General features: G+C 29.8%; 1 protein-coding gene across 2 annotated transcripts; it reads left to right on the forward strand.

Annotated features, from left to right (window-relative positions):
* Window positions 1–89: 89 nt before the first annotated feature.
* On the forward strand, window positions 90–9231 carry LOC143047753 (protein AMN1 homolog). Of its 2 annotated transcripts, none has more exons than XM_076220986.1 (7): window positions 90–179; window positions 1803–1935; window positions 2900–3044; window positions 3518–3735; window positions 5387–5443; window positions 5894–6005; window positions 6979–9231. In XM_076220986.1, the coding sequence occupies exons 1-7, from the start codon at window positions 127–129 to the stop codon at window positions 7056–7058; spliced, it is 798 nt and encodes a 265-aa protein (XP_076077101.1). In that variant the 5' UTR covers window positions 90–126; the 3' UTR covers window positions 7059–9231. The 2 variants fall into 2 exon arrangements, with proteins under 2 accessions (XP_076077101.1, XP_076077102.1); XM_076220987.1 differs by having other exon boundaries at window positions 137–201.
* Window positions 9232–12990: the final 3759 nt, after the last annotated feature.

The raw sequence follows: 12990 nt of genomic DNA on the forward strand, positions 1-12990 counted from the left end.
AAATCTAAGTATATAGGATGAAATTAAAAATATTAATGTAATCGAACAAACCTTTTTATTTCCATACTGACGAAAAGACAATTCTTTCCATTGGTCAAAAATTGCAGGTTGCTCACAATAAACAACATGGCGGCATTTACGTCTAGAGTTTATGGAAATACAACAACACTTCTCAATGCGTAAGATCGTGCGATTGGCATGGTATCAGTTTGTGATAGATAAAAGACTTATTGAAGAAATATTTAAAATTGATTGAAAAAATATTTTATATTCGTTGCAACCTTTACAAATTAGTAACAAACTCGGACTATAACAAACTCTCACTATAACAAACTAGGTGTACCATTATTCCTTTTGAAGAAAATAGCCGAAGTTCACCAAATATACCTTTGATATCCCTATGTGTCAGCCATTAGGCATTACTGGACATCACAAAAGTTACCGAATACCATAAAATTTTGACGTTATAATAGTAAAGTGATTGATGTACATGTATGACGTAAAAATTTCAATTGGGACATTTTTTCCAAATAGCAATAAGGTGTATGGGTCTTTAACACAGCGGGAAAATCCTGTACCAAGAGGCGTGCTTGTCAGTGGCCTCTAAACAAAAATGTGTACCAGTGATAATCATGATAAACTCTGAAATATAATATGAGGCAGGCATAACCTGTGAAAGAGGATGAAGTCTGTATGATTTTCTTTTTCAATTCAAGCATGTTAATAAAAGAAACGGAAATACCGTAATGTTTCCAATGTTTCTGTTGTTAGGGATTTTGGTTGTGACGTTATTTAAGTTATGACATCATATTCAATGTAATCAAAGAAACGCTGTCATCAGGTAACGTTTTTCATTTCAAACAATTATTAAAAATGAATTGGTATGTTAATTTCTGTGTTATTTTGGTCTCTTGTGGACAGTTGTCTCATTGGCAATCATACCACATCTTCTTTTTTATATTGAATTCCTTCCTATATTTTACTAGACTCTGACTGATATATATATATATATTTAATTCAAAGTCTCATGTAAAACAATACCGGAAAAGGGAAGTAGATTTCTGCGCAGTTGCAGGGAATTGAAAAAGTCTGAATAAAAAGTTAACGATCTTGAGTTCATTAGTAGAATGAAAATTTCGGGGAAAATTTCCTGAAATTTTTAATTTAAAAAAAAAAAAAAATCATTTATTTTTCCTCCGTAATAGGGGACTTTGTTCCCATATTAATGAAACAAAAATCATTCAAGACTAACAAAGGCCAGAGGCTCAGGACTTGGGACAGACACAAAAATGTGGCAGAGTTAAAATGTGTTGTGAGATCTAAACCCTCCACTATACCTAAAACAGAACACACAACAATACGCACAGTAAAACTAAGTTCAAAAGAAGTCTGAATCCGATGTCAGACTATGTAACAGTTAAAAGAAACTAAACAAAATGAATGATACATAAATTAACAAACAAAGGTCTACTAACAGTAACTGACGTGCCAGCTCCAGACCTCAATTTTTGTGTTCACTAGGTCAAAGGACATGATCATAGCAGATTGTCTTTTGATATATTGAAATTTGAGCAAACTTAATCATGTTAATGGGTTTTTCTTTTAATCATTTGTCCAGCAATTATCAAACATAGCTTGATAATGCTACTTGGGGAAGAACAAGACATTTCAATATTTTTTATATCCATAATCTTATAGGTTTCAATCATTTAACTTGAATTATTAGCAGACATTGTGTCTTCATCACCAAAAACCCCAAAATAGTTCCTTACCTATATAGCTTGATATTTTTGTATTTGTAGGTGTGTAGATTCTGTTGTAAGGCACTTAAACGTGAATGAGAATGGAATTCAAGATTTACCACCAAATTTAAAAGATAAATGTCTGTATTTGATGACAAAAAGAGGATTCATCACAGATTCTAACATCAAAAAGGTATGATTGTTATCTGTTGGAAAAGAAGGACATAAAGAGGATTTGAATGAGATAAAAATCAAACACTTCGTCACTTGGATGTGTAAACAGAAACCAGTATATATATGTCAAATAAACACTGATTTTATTTCTGTTCAGTTTTGGGGGCTAGATTAATAGCTGTTTGATGCTTAAATTCAATTAAATGTGTCAGATAATACATTTTAGTAGTATAAATCAAACAATCCAATTGCTACTAGATACATTCGTACCAACACAAATAAACAATGCAGATATGTGACATTTACAAAATATATTAAAATGTTAAACAACATGCCTCCCCTTTAGCATAAAAATTAAAAAAAAATATATTCTAATTGCAATATGCCACCGATGGACTTGTCAAGAAATGTTGCAAAGGTTCATTTATTTGCAGGAAGCATTGAATTATAGAGGATCACTGTTTTAAGGTTGCTGTTCCCACCTTACATGAGGGTCTTGATTAGGGGTTCTTCAATTCTTCATCCTTTATTTTCAGACTATTTTTACTTTTAAATTACTGGTACCCTTTATTCATTTTGACCTTTATTCTGTATTCTTTATTTTGTTTGCTCTTTTTTTTGCGTTTTTCCCCATAATTCTCTATTATTTTAACCCAATTCAGACTCTAATATCAACTATCAGTATGCACTTGACTGTCAAACAGGAGATCACAAGTCCAGGTAACCACATACCAAGTCAAGATAAACAAATATTTACATGATGTAATTTACATCTACAATTTCTCATGGTAAAAACCAGAATTTAAGGGTTAATTAAAAAAAAAATCTTTTCTCAAATTATTGTGATTCTTACATTTGTCATAGAATTATACAGAGCAGTTCTTTTTTTTAGTCCAGTATCATCAATTAATGGAGATAATGGTGTATGCCATATATGTCAATCATCTTGTATGGTATACAAATTGTCTTTTCATTTTTTTCAGTTTTTACATGACAAGATATCAGTGTTAGATTTGAGTGAGTGTACAATATCAGATGTAGGGTTAGGACACATCAGTAAATGCTTTAACTTGAGAAAGATTGATATCAACTCTGCCAAAGAATCAAGGACAGAAATATCTTCAGAAGGTATAAGTTTACGCTTGGAATTATTGTGGTAAATGAATTGGCTGATGGAATGGATTTTTCTGATGTCCATGAAATTATTTGTCTATATGTTTATTTTGCTTTGCTTAAAGTATACAAACCTTTTTTGAATGTTAAAAAGTTAAGATTTTAAATATTTAAACTGAATCAATTTTTTTTCTCAATAAGTTTGAATTAGCAAGTTTTTAAGGCAAAACGTGCTTGCAAGTTTTATTTTGGCATTCTACAGCTAAATGATCACAGATCTGACCATCCTTCATGATTCTAATTAAACTTGAGCAAATGCTCAAGACTTTATCTAAATTGTGAAATAAGCAACTCTAATCCCATCACCAAAAAAATCAAATGTTACTGCAGTTGACTAAGGCCTAATAGCTGTAGTATGTATCCCATCCAAAAAAGTTGTCACATAATTCCTGAATTAAAATTTGAATACAATAACTTTTCTTTTGAAGGAATAAAGAAGTTACTGTCTGCATGTCCACATTTACAGACAGTTTATCTCAGAAGATGTTTAAACCTCACAGATGATGCTATTATATCTCTCTCACAACATTGCAGTCAACTACGCTATTTAAACATTGGAGGATGTCGTCTCATCACAGATAAAGCAATGGAAGCACTAGGACAGAATTCAAAATTCTTGAGAAGTATCAATTTTTCTAAAACAAAGGTACAATCACACAAAACCTATTAATTCAAGTATGAATTTGAAAATCAAAATTTCATGTTTAGTTACAAATTTAGACAGTAAGTAGAAGCTAATATGTAAAGTGATGTAAAAGGGAGATAATTTAACACGATTTCCTACTTTTAGATAAAAATTAGTGTTGTCAAATCGTACACTTTTGCCTAACCGGTTACTCGGATAATCGTTCGACCGATTAACCGGTTAACCGGTAGTTTGAGTTGGTGCTTGCAAGCCTTATCAATAGTACCCTACACATGGGTTCGACCGATTAACCGGTTAACCGGTAGTTTGAGTTGGTGCTTGCAAGCCTTATCAATAGTACCCTACACATGGATATAAGATGTGTGAAAAATGAAATAAAAAAAACTACTTGATGTGGTGGAATTGAATATGTTTGAAAATAATTATTCTTTCCTTTTCACTTGTTGTCTCCGAAAATGATGTGAAGTGTTTCATTTTGAGTGATTAATTATAAAAAAGAAGATGTGGTATGATTGCCAATGAGACAATTCTCCACAAGAGATCAAAATTACACAGAAATCAACAACTATTGATAGGTCACCGTACGGCCTGTTTCTTTACTTTGTTTGCACGTTACTCTTACTATCACGTATGCAATGAGCACATTCACATTGCTTTGCATTTCACAATTTTTGAGTTAACATTTCGTTTAAAGTAAGACTAAAGCCTTGCAAGACGGAGGTTGCACATTTAGATGTAGGTTTACATAATATTAGATCAGAAACGAAATAATGAAGTAAATCGTAAAATTAAATCGCATTACTGATTTAGAGTTACTGCTAAAAAAACAAGTATACTAATTATGTTTCTTTAAGATCCTGCCCCGAGCTGAGAGACAAATTCTAATTAATTTTATGATGATGGGATTAACAATAGCAATCAATTTACAGTCAAATTAATTACCACGACGACATTTTTTAAGTAAAACCTAACCTTTTAATAATTTCAATACAAATTTATATAAAATCTATCAAAATTGAAAAAAAGTCCGGTTAACCGGTCAGCGTTTTTGGTATTCGGTATTCGGTCGTTCGACCGATTAACCGGTTAACCGGTTAACCGGTTAACCGTTGACAACACTAATAAAAATAGGTGATGGGTTTATTACAATGAGACAACACAACAACGTCAAAAAATAACATCTAGAGCTCACCATATTGTCTTAAAAATTTGAATAATACATGCAATCGTTTGAAACATGCAGTATGCAAATGATTATATTTATACAAATAAACCATTTGAAAATATGTTTTTATTTGACTTGTGAAAGAATAAACAATGATAAAATTAGAAAGAATTACAATGTTTTCTACGTTTTATAATTTTATGTTTGTATCAATTTTTAAAAGTGTACAACAAATGTTTTGATTGGTTAAAATAAACGGGCTAAACCATGGAAATTCAACTTATGACCCAAAGTTGTTCTCATTTTGAGGTATGAACAATGTAATCTTTATTTATCCCACAGTACTATATTAAACAGTGAATTGTAATTGAGTTCTTGTGTTCGAAAAGTGTTCAATTAGATCATATACTACCTATATTGATATTCCTTCAATAACATTTTGTTTTTGTCATTTAAAGTGAATATTTTAATTTAATATATTGATAGGTTACAACAGAAGGAGTAGTTAGTTTAGTGATGGGAAACTGTGGTAAAAGTCTCAAGGTTGGTATGATTGATATGGTTGATTTAATGTCCAGCAGCAAATATTACATGAATATCATATTAATATTCAGGATGATTAGTCATATATGAATATTTTTACTAAGGTTAAAATCAACAGGAAACCTTGACTTTGAGATAATACAATACTCAGTGCAATAATATTTTCTCACATGAAAAAAGTGTGATTTATACAAGGGAGATAATTTGTAGGGACTACAAGATTCAATATTCATGAAATAAAGACAGAATAAAACTCTCATTCTAACTGTTTAAGTGTACAGAGATATGAAGCTTATAAGCCTTATATTATACCCACATGCATTAAAAGACAATAATATTAAGAATGAAACAAAAGAGTTTACTAAATTACAGAATATTTTTAAATACATTACAGTTTTAAGTCTTTTCCATATAGACTAAACTGAACATATGGTTGTTTATCTTTTACAGGAAATCCATATGGATGGTTGTCATGAATTAACAGACGAAGCCGTTGAAGCAGCTTTACAATTCTGTCCAAATCTTACTATTCTGTTGTTCCATGGTTGCCCAAAAATTACAGGTCAGTAACTGACAAACTAGTCTTTTTTTAGCTTCAGTTCTGTAATAAATCAAATATATTTAAAGTTTCTTGTTAGTCTGTTAATTAGACATTGAAAATTTCATAGACTTTAAGAAAATAATTGTTAAAAAACTATTTCTTTGAAACATTTGAAAGTGCGAATAGAGAGAAATTGTTTAACATCACATTGCTTTGCTATTTTTATAGGTTTAAATATGAAAACGTTGTTAGGTACACTTAATATTTGAAAGGTAATAGATACACCAAATATTTGCAATGTGTTGTAAAATTTTGGATAATGTCAATGTCTAGAGGTTTTTGCTGGAAATGTTATAGTCATTTTGTTTAGAAAGATTATGTATCAAAATTTGGTTTTAAGACAACCCTAAAAAAAAACTCATAGTTCTTGTTTAAAAAACAATAAATGAAAGCTCATTGAATTATCATCCCTAAAATGCTACATGTTTTTTAATGCTTATCGCAAAAAAAATGGTAACACATGCATCAAGAATATATGATATTATTGGGCCTTTTTTTTTAAATCCATTACATCAAGGTTATGATTTGATTTAGAATCATTAACACCAGTGTACGTCTAGTTCATATAAATCAACCTCTGCTTAAAAATAATTGTCCTTTTATTTCCTTATTCTATTGATCTTTATAAAAAAAATTAATATGAGCCCTGAATAGTGGCAGATCCAGAAATTTTCATAAGTGAGGCCCACTGACTGCCTAAGAGGAAGCACACTACAGTAGTGCTTCAGTGATTCCCTATATAAGCAACCAAATTTTCATCAAAAAAGCAGGGGTCCAGGCCGCCTGTTATCCCCCAACCCCTCACCCTAAATTCGCTTCTACTGACTGTTTTAAATTTATTTCATTATGATTTTATAGCATTGGCTATTTCCACAATATCTTTCATTGTTTCTCATTCAAAATTTATCAAAATATACTTCATTTTTGTTTGCAGATAAATCAAGAGAGGCATTAGAACAAAAGTCAATGGAAGGAGGAACTCCTATGAAACAAGTTACATGGACTATTTATTGAATCTTTAATTTCTCCTTGTTTTCAAGGGGAGATAATTGTTCTGTACTTAAATATTCATTTTCAAGTTACTGTAAATTCAGAAATTATTGCAATGTTTTTATTATTGCAAAAAATATGGCAGGGTTATGATCGCAATACATGAAATTTAAACTCGCATTTTGATTTTTTTTTTAAATAAATTTAATAGGATTTTTCTCAATATCTCAAAAATTAAAATGGCATTTTAGTCTAAAATGACAAAATCGCAATAATAAATGCAGGCAATAATATCTGAATTTACAGTAAATTGATTGTTGCATGTTTCATATTAATTATTATCTTCAGAACTCAATAAGTTAAAAACAAGTTTGTACATAGGGGTCATTATTTGAAGATTTGGATTTGACTGTTTAGAATAACTGATGGCTCAGGGTTCAATTTCAATTCCTATTTAATACTGTTTTTTTGTTTTTGTTTTTGTTTTTATATATTGTTTATTGTAAATATTGATATGTACAAATTGATAATATGTTGAAAAGTACATCATCTCATTGTAAATATTGATATGCATAAAAATAATTATATGTTAAAAAGTACATCATTCAATGTATAATTTTAAATACAATGTTATTTAAACCTAATCTCTCAAATAAAAGGGCTACTAAAATACAGTATAACAATGATTAACCTTACTTAATTTTATAATAATAAGAAATAGTGCATTTCAAAAGTAGCATAAAAATGTTCTTTTATTTTCATTATTAAGTGCCAATCTGTCTACGAATCAGGCAAAAATTTTCTATCATTCTTACCAAATATTATCTTGATATTTCTTGAACTAGCAAGTATAATAAGGCCTGGCCCTGAAGTCATAAAACTTTCGAGTCCGTTTTTTGTACTCATACTCCAAAATCAACCAATCAAAATCAAAATGCTTGATTTCATGTTTCAAGCATGATTTTTGTGCTCCGAACACTAAGCAAAGTTACTACTGGTCTTTTTGTTCAATTTCTTTTGTTTTGACAAGTTTCAAAATTAATCAACCATGCAGCATTATTATCTCAAGTGAACTGCTGAATTTTACTAAGGGCAATCTTGTTATAACTGGCTGAAATTATTCTTTTTTAATTTAGGATTTGCTTTTAAATCAAAGACAATTTATGTGAAAAATGATTCAACGATGCTTGAAGTTTTTGTGCATAAATATTTTAGGAACAACTACTAGGGATTACAAGTTTAAGTCAATTAAAAATTTGTGTCTTCTAATTATGTTTCTGTATAGGATCCTAATTTTTTTATTTGTATCCTATTAATTGATTAATAGGCTTGAGCCTATTATACTGAAGGGTATTTATACATTAAAAACATATATATAAATATTTATTTATTAGTTTGTAAATTTCCAATTAAAAGGGATGAACATCAAATATGAATTAAAAAATTGAATATCTAAGAACAAATTTACTGGCTTGCTGTCTATATGTAACGTACAAGTTAAAAGGAAATTATCAATTTTCGTGAAGAAAATTTTAAAATACTTAATCTAATTATACCAATTGTCTCTTATAATATACTATGTATTTGTGTTTTGTTTGTCCTGTCTCGCTATGTATTATCTTAATATGTTTGTATATATTGTCCTCTTGTACACAAGTGGCAAGTATGTGTCTGAGGTTATGAATAAAATCTTGAAATCTTAATACATGATGAATGATATGTGAATAATTTTGTGATTTGTGTTTTTTTCATTTACTGGTGTTGGGCAGCACTGCCATCATTGGATGCAAAAATTACTGACTTACAAACATGTAACCAGGTTTTGAGCCTGAAATTATGACAGGGATTATAATTTCAGATGTTCACCTTTCAAATAATGCATCTATAGTAAATGAATAATAAAACGAAAGGAAAAACCTAAAAATAATTTAACAAGATTTGTTTCATAGCTATATTTTTCCGAAAAAACCCATTGACAACCTCATTTTATTCCCAAAAATACATATTGATGCTTAAATAAGAAGTGATGTTTAATACATGTATTGACTTTACAATATGTTTTTTCATAAAACCAACAAGTTGTTGTTGAAATGATTGACTGTGATATTGTAAAAATGTATATTTGTTGATTGTTTATATTTGTTATTTAATATATTCCTTTTATCATTTCTATTAAAGAGAGAGACTCATATTACAATTGTCTTTTTATTTCTGTTATGATTCTTTTTTATTATAAATACCAGTGATTACAAATTTAAATGTAAAAAATTCAACATAGCAATAAATTTGAAACTGATGATCCCTTTTCTATAATTGAGTATATAAATTTATCCGAAAAAGGTGAAATATTTTATATACTGACAAAAAAAACGCTAAACGTTAAATCATTCCAAAGTTCAAGTTTCAAAAGAAGATGGATGCTAACATATATCTTGAAGAATTACTCCCTCAAGGTTTTGAAAAGCATCTCTGTCAAAGATTTTATTGTTCTTCCCGAAATAGGAAAGTTAATTTTAAAATCTTGCACATATCCCAGTGGCGGATCCAGAGGGGTTCAGGGGGTAGGAACCCTCTTTTATTTGGATGATCAATGCATTTGAATGGGGACATATACATGTAGTTGGACTACTCCCCCCCCCTCCTCCCCCCCACCCCACCTTTAAAATAGCTGGATTGGCCCCTGTATTCATCTGTTTGTTTTTTTTTAATTAAGAATTTTAACAACTAGAAAAAAATATTTATGTACATGTATATAAGTTTTTTTTATGCACCCATGTCAGACAAACCCACACATCACATAAGCCATATGCCAAATCTTGGGGGCACTGGTCTATATATACATATAATACACATGCTGTTCCATTATGGATACATATACATTTTTTTCTTGTTAATTTTAATTGCATTTCAAGACATAAAAACTTTAATCAGACGACTCTTTGAATGTACACAGAACTCAATGTAAATCCAGTACATCCATATAAGCACAGAAAAAGGAAATTTTTAAGAAAATAGAGTACCAGACACCTTAGAAACAAGTTGTGCCAAAAGTCCTTTAGATTAAGGTGTAAAGTAAAAATCTATTAAAAATATTGTTCAAAGATAGATAAAACGATAGAAATAATGAATGACAGGAAATGTGGGCCCGGGGTAAATGTCAATAAAACAGCAACCCATCGAGGTGTTGACAGCATAAAAACAGAAAATGTAAGTTCATGGTTTAAACATTCAAAATTATTCAATATATGATAGTTTACACCTAATGCAGATGTTATTTCCACCACCTCGGTGCCATGACTTTTTTCAAGCAAGCAGCATAATTTCGTATATGATGACAAAGCTAATTACAATTAAAAATTAGAAATCAATTAAATTTTTCATATACTTCCTTCATACTTGGTCCCCTATTGTTTGTACTATTTATAAATGACCTTCCCTTATGCATTGAAAATTGTGAAACAGACCTATATGCTGATGATACCACTCTTCATAAATCTGGGAAAAACATAGAAAACATACATGATGATGTTCAAGAAGATTTATACAGGGTTGAAGAGTGGTGTAAAATGAACAACATGTTCATTAATGCAAATAAAACAAAATGTTTGGTTACTGGAACAAAACAGAAACTATCAATTCAGACCTGTCAACCAAACTTGATAATAAATTCAAAAGTATTACAAAATTCTTCATGTGAAAAATTATTAGGTGTTAAAATTGACAACACACTTAACTGGAAAAATCAAATTGACCAAGTTTGTGCTAATATATCATCCAGAATATACCTTCTTTCTAAAATAAAGAAATTTTTAGATATAAATGCAAGGAAAACATATTACAATGGGTATATTCTTCCCTTAATTGACTACTGCTGTATTATTTGGGGTGAATGTAAAAATGAAGGGATAACAAGAATTTTAAAACTCCAAAAAAGGGCAGCAAGATTAATTCTAGATGCAGATCCTTTATCCCCCTCAGCCCCCTTATTTAAAAAACTTGGGTGGATGACAGTTGACAATAGAATAAAATACCACAAATATTTACTTCTATATAAATGTATGCATATGGAAGCACCAATGTACCTAGTTCAAAAGTTTAAACTGAAATCAGATAATAATCCTTACTCCTTAAGAGGCGTCACTCAAGGTAATATGATAGTTCCTAAGCCAAAAGCTGAACTATTTAAGAAATCCTTTGCTTATTCTGGATCAGTATTATGGAATGGACTACCACACACAATGCGTAAAGCTCAAAACACTTTCACTTTTAAGCAAAGTATCAAGAAGTATCTAACACAACCCTGATAAGAAATGTTTGCTACAATGTATTTGTATATTTTTTATTTTTTATTTTCATTTGATTTTTTGACTACATGTATACATCTTAAACAGCATTATATCTTATGTTAATAACAATACATTGAACTACATGAGTGTAAATTAACTATGTGTAAATATCTGTTTTGATTGTATTGTAATTTGTATGTGAGGGCCTCAGGGAAGATTAGTTTATTGTAACTAACTGAGTTTACCCTCTTTAAATAAAGAATTTATTATTATATATTATTATACTAACTCAAATAATATATATTAGAAATAAAAAATAAATGAGGTGTTGTCATTGTTGAAATTAGTAGAAAAAACTCACCATTTTTTGAGTTTTTTTTAACTTTTAAGGTATCTTCATCATGCAATAATAGTGATGTTTCATGTGAGCTTGACAGTGGGGGATTTAGAGGGGCCAGGGCGCCCTCTTTTCTGGGAGAAAATTTGGTTGCTTATTTTGGGAATCACTGAAGCATGTCAGGAGCTGGGCCCCTCTTAGGCAGTCAGTGGGACCCCACTTATGAAAATTTCTTGATCCACCACTGCTTGGAGCATGTATCACTATCCTTTTAAAAAAAAATCTTTGATATTATAATTTAATTTCTTTAACTTATGTTTCCTTCTTCTGCTTTAAGGATGTATTCTTCTGACTTTTCAGTCTCGTTCAGTCTCGTTGAAATCTCGTTCTTAAATTATTTCCAAAACATATGATAGAAGTGGAAAATATCAATGAACTTTAAAAATATTATAATCAAACATAACTCTGTGAAAAAATTGTGTATTTACCATGAACGGTTTTTGAATAATCCAGTTTTCAAATTTTACGACCATTCAAGTCAGTATTTTTAGTCAAAATTTTGAGAAAATGGGTGAGGGATACAAAAAATGATTTTACAAGAATAATATACATCCCATCTCATTTTGGTCTTTTCTAATTTCTTAGATATGTATTTTTTCAATCATTTATAACAAAAAAGTTGAATTAATATGCATTTTGTTCTTTAAATGAGAAAAATCATAAAAATACAAAATTGGCAGTATGGTAAATTTTACACAAAAAAGCATCAAAATATGATAAAACTTTCTTATATTAACACCTACCTATAGTTTTTGTAAGTTAAATTTATTCAGATTGGTCCACTTCATCTTTATGGAAAGTATGAAAAAAAGTTTAATTGTGGAACTGTGATTTTTTTCACGATAATAGCCCAAAAATAGGTAAAAATCTATGAAAAGTGAGAAAATCATCAAAATTGGGCATTTTCAAAGGGCCGTAGCAAAAAAAGAAGCACACCACCATATGATTTTTTCTTCACCAATTGTTTTGTTACAGTCTTATAAACCTAAAAATCAGGTTAAGAAAAAAAGTTTAATTCTAGAAATTTTTGGCTCCTCAGAGGTGTACATCCTTAAATTAGTTATCCCTGATCATCCCTTAGGTTAGTCTAAATAATTATGACGTCTGGCAAGGCTTTTTTGATTTTTTTTCTTGGACGCCTTCCTAGGACGTCATAATTATTTGGACTACTCTTAGGTATTCAAAATATTCATATGTTTGTCTCTATTGTACAATGAAGGTCTTGGAAAAGATTTATATTCAATATCATGAATTTAAAAAAAAATCCCTTTAC

Source organism: Mytilus galloprovincialis, chromosome 10, assembly GCF_965363235.1.
Source record: "Mytilus galloprovincialis chromosome 10, xbMytGall1.hap1.1, whole genome shotgun sequence".
In the NCBI taxonomy this organism is placed as follows: Eukaryota; Metazoa; Mollusca; class Bivalvia; order Mytilida; family Mytilidae; genus Mytilus; species Mytilus galloprovincialis.

What these genes read in the sequence shown, in the direction of transcription:
- LOC143047753 (XM_076220986.1), top strand. Translation starts at nt 127, where the DNA reads ATGGCGGCATTTACGTCTAGAGTTTATGGAAATACAACAACACTTCTC. An exon ending in ACTGTGGTAAAAGTCTCAAG is followed by an intron (nt 5,444 to 5,893) that starts GTTGGTATGATT and finishes TATCTTTTACAG; the next exon opens with GAAATCCATATGGATGGTTG. An exon ending in TGGTTGCCCAAAAATTACAG is followed by an intron (nt 6,006 to 6,978) that starts GTCAGTAACTGA and finishes TTTTGTTTGCAG; the next exon opens with ATAAATCAAGAGAGGCATTA.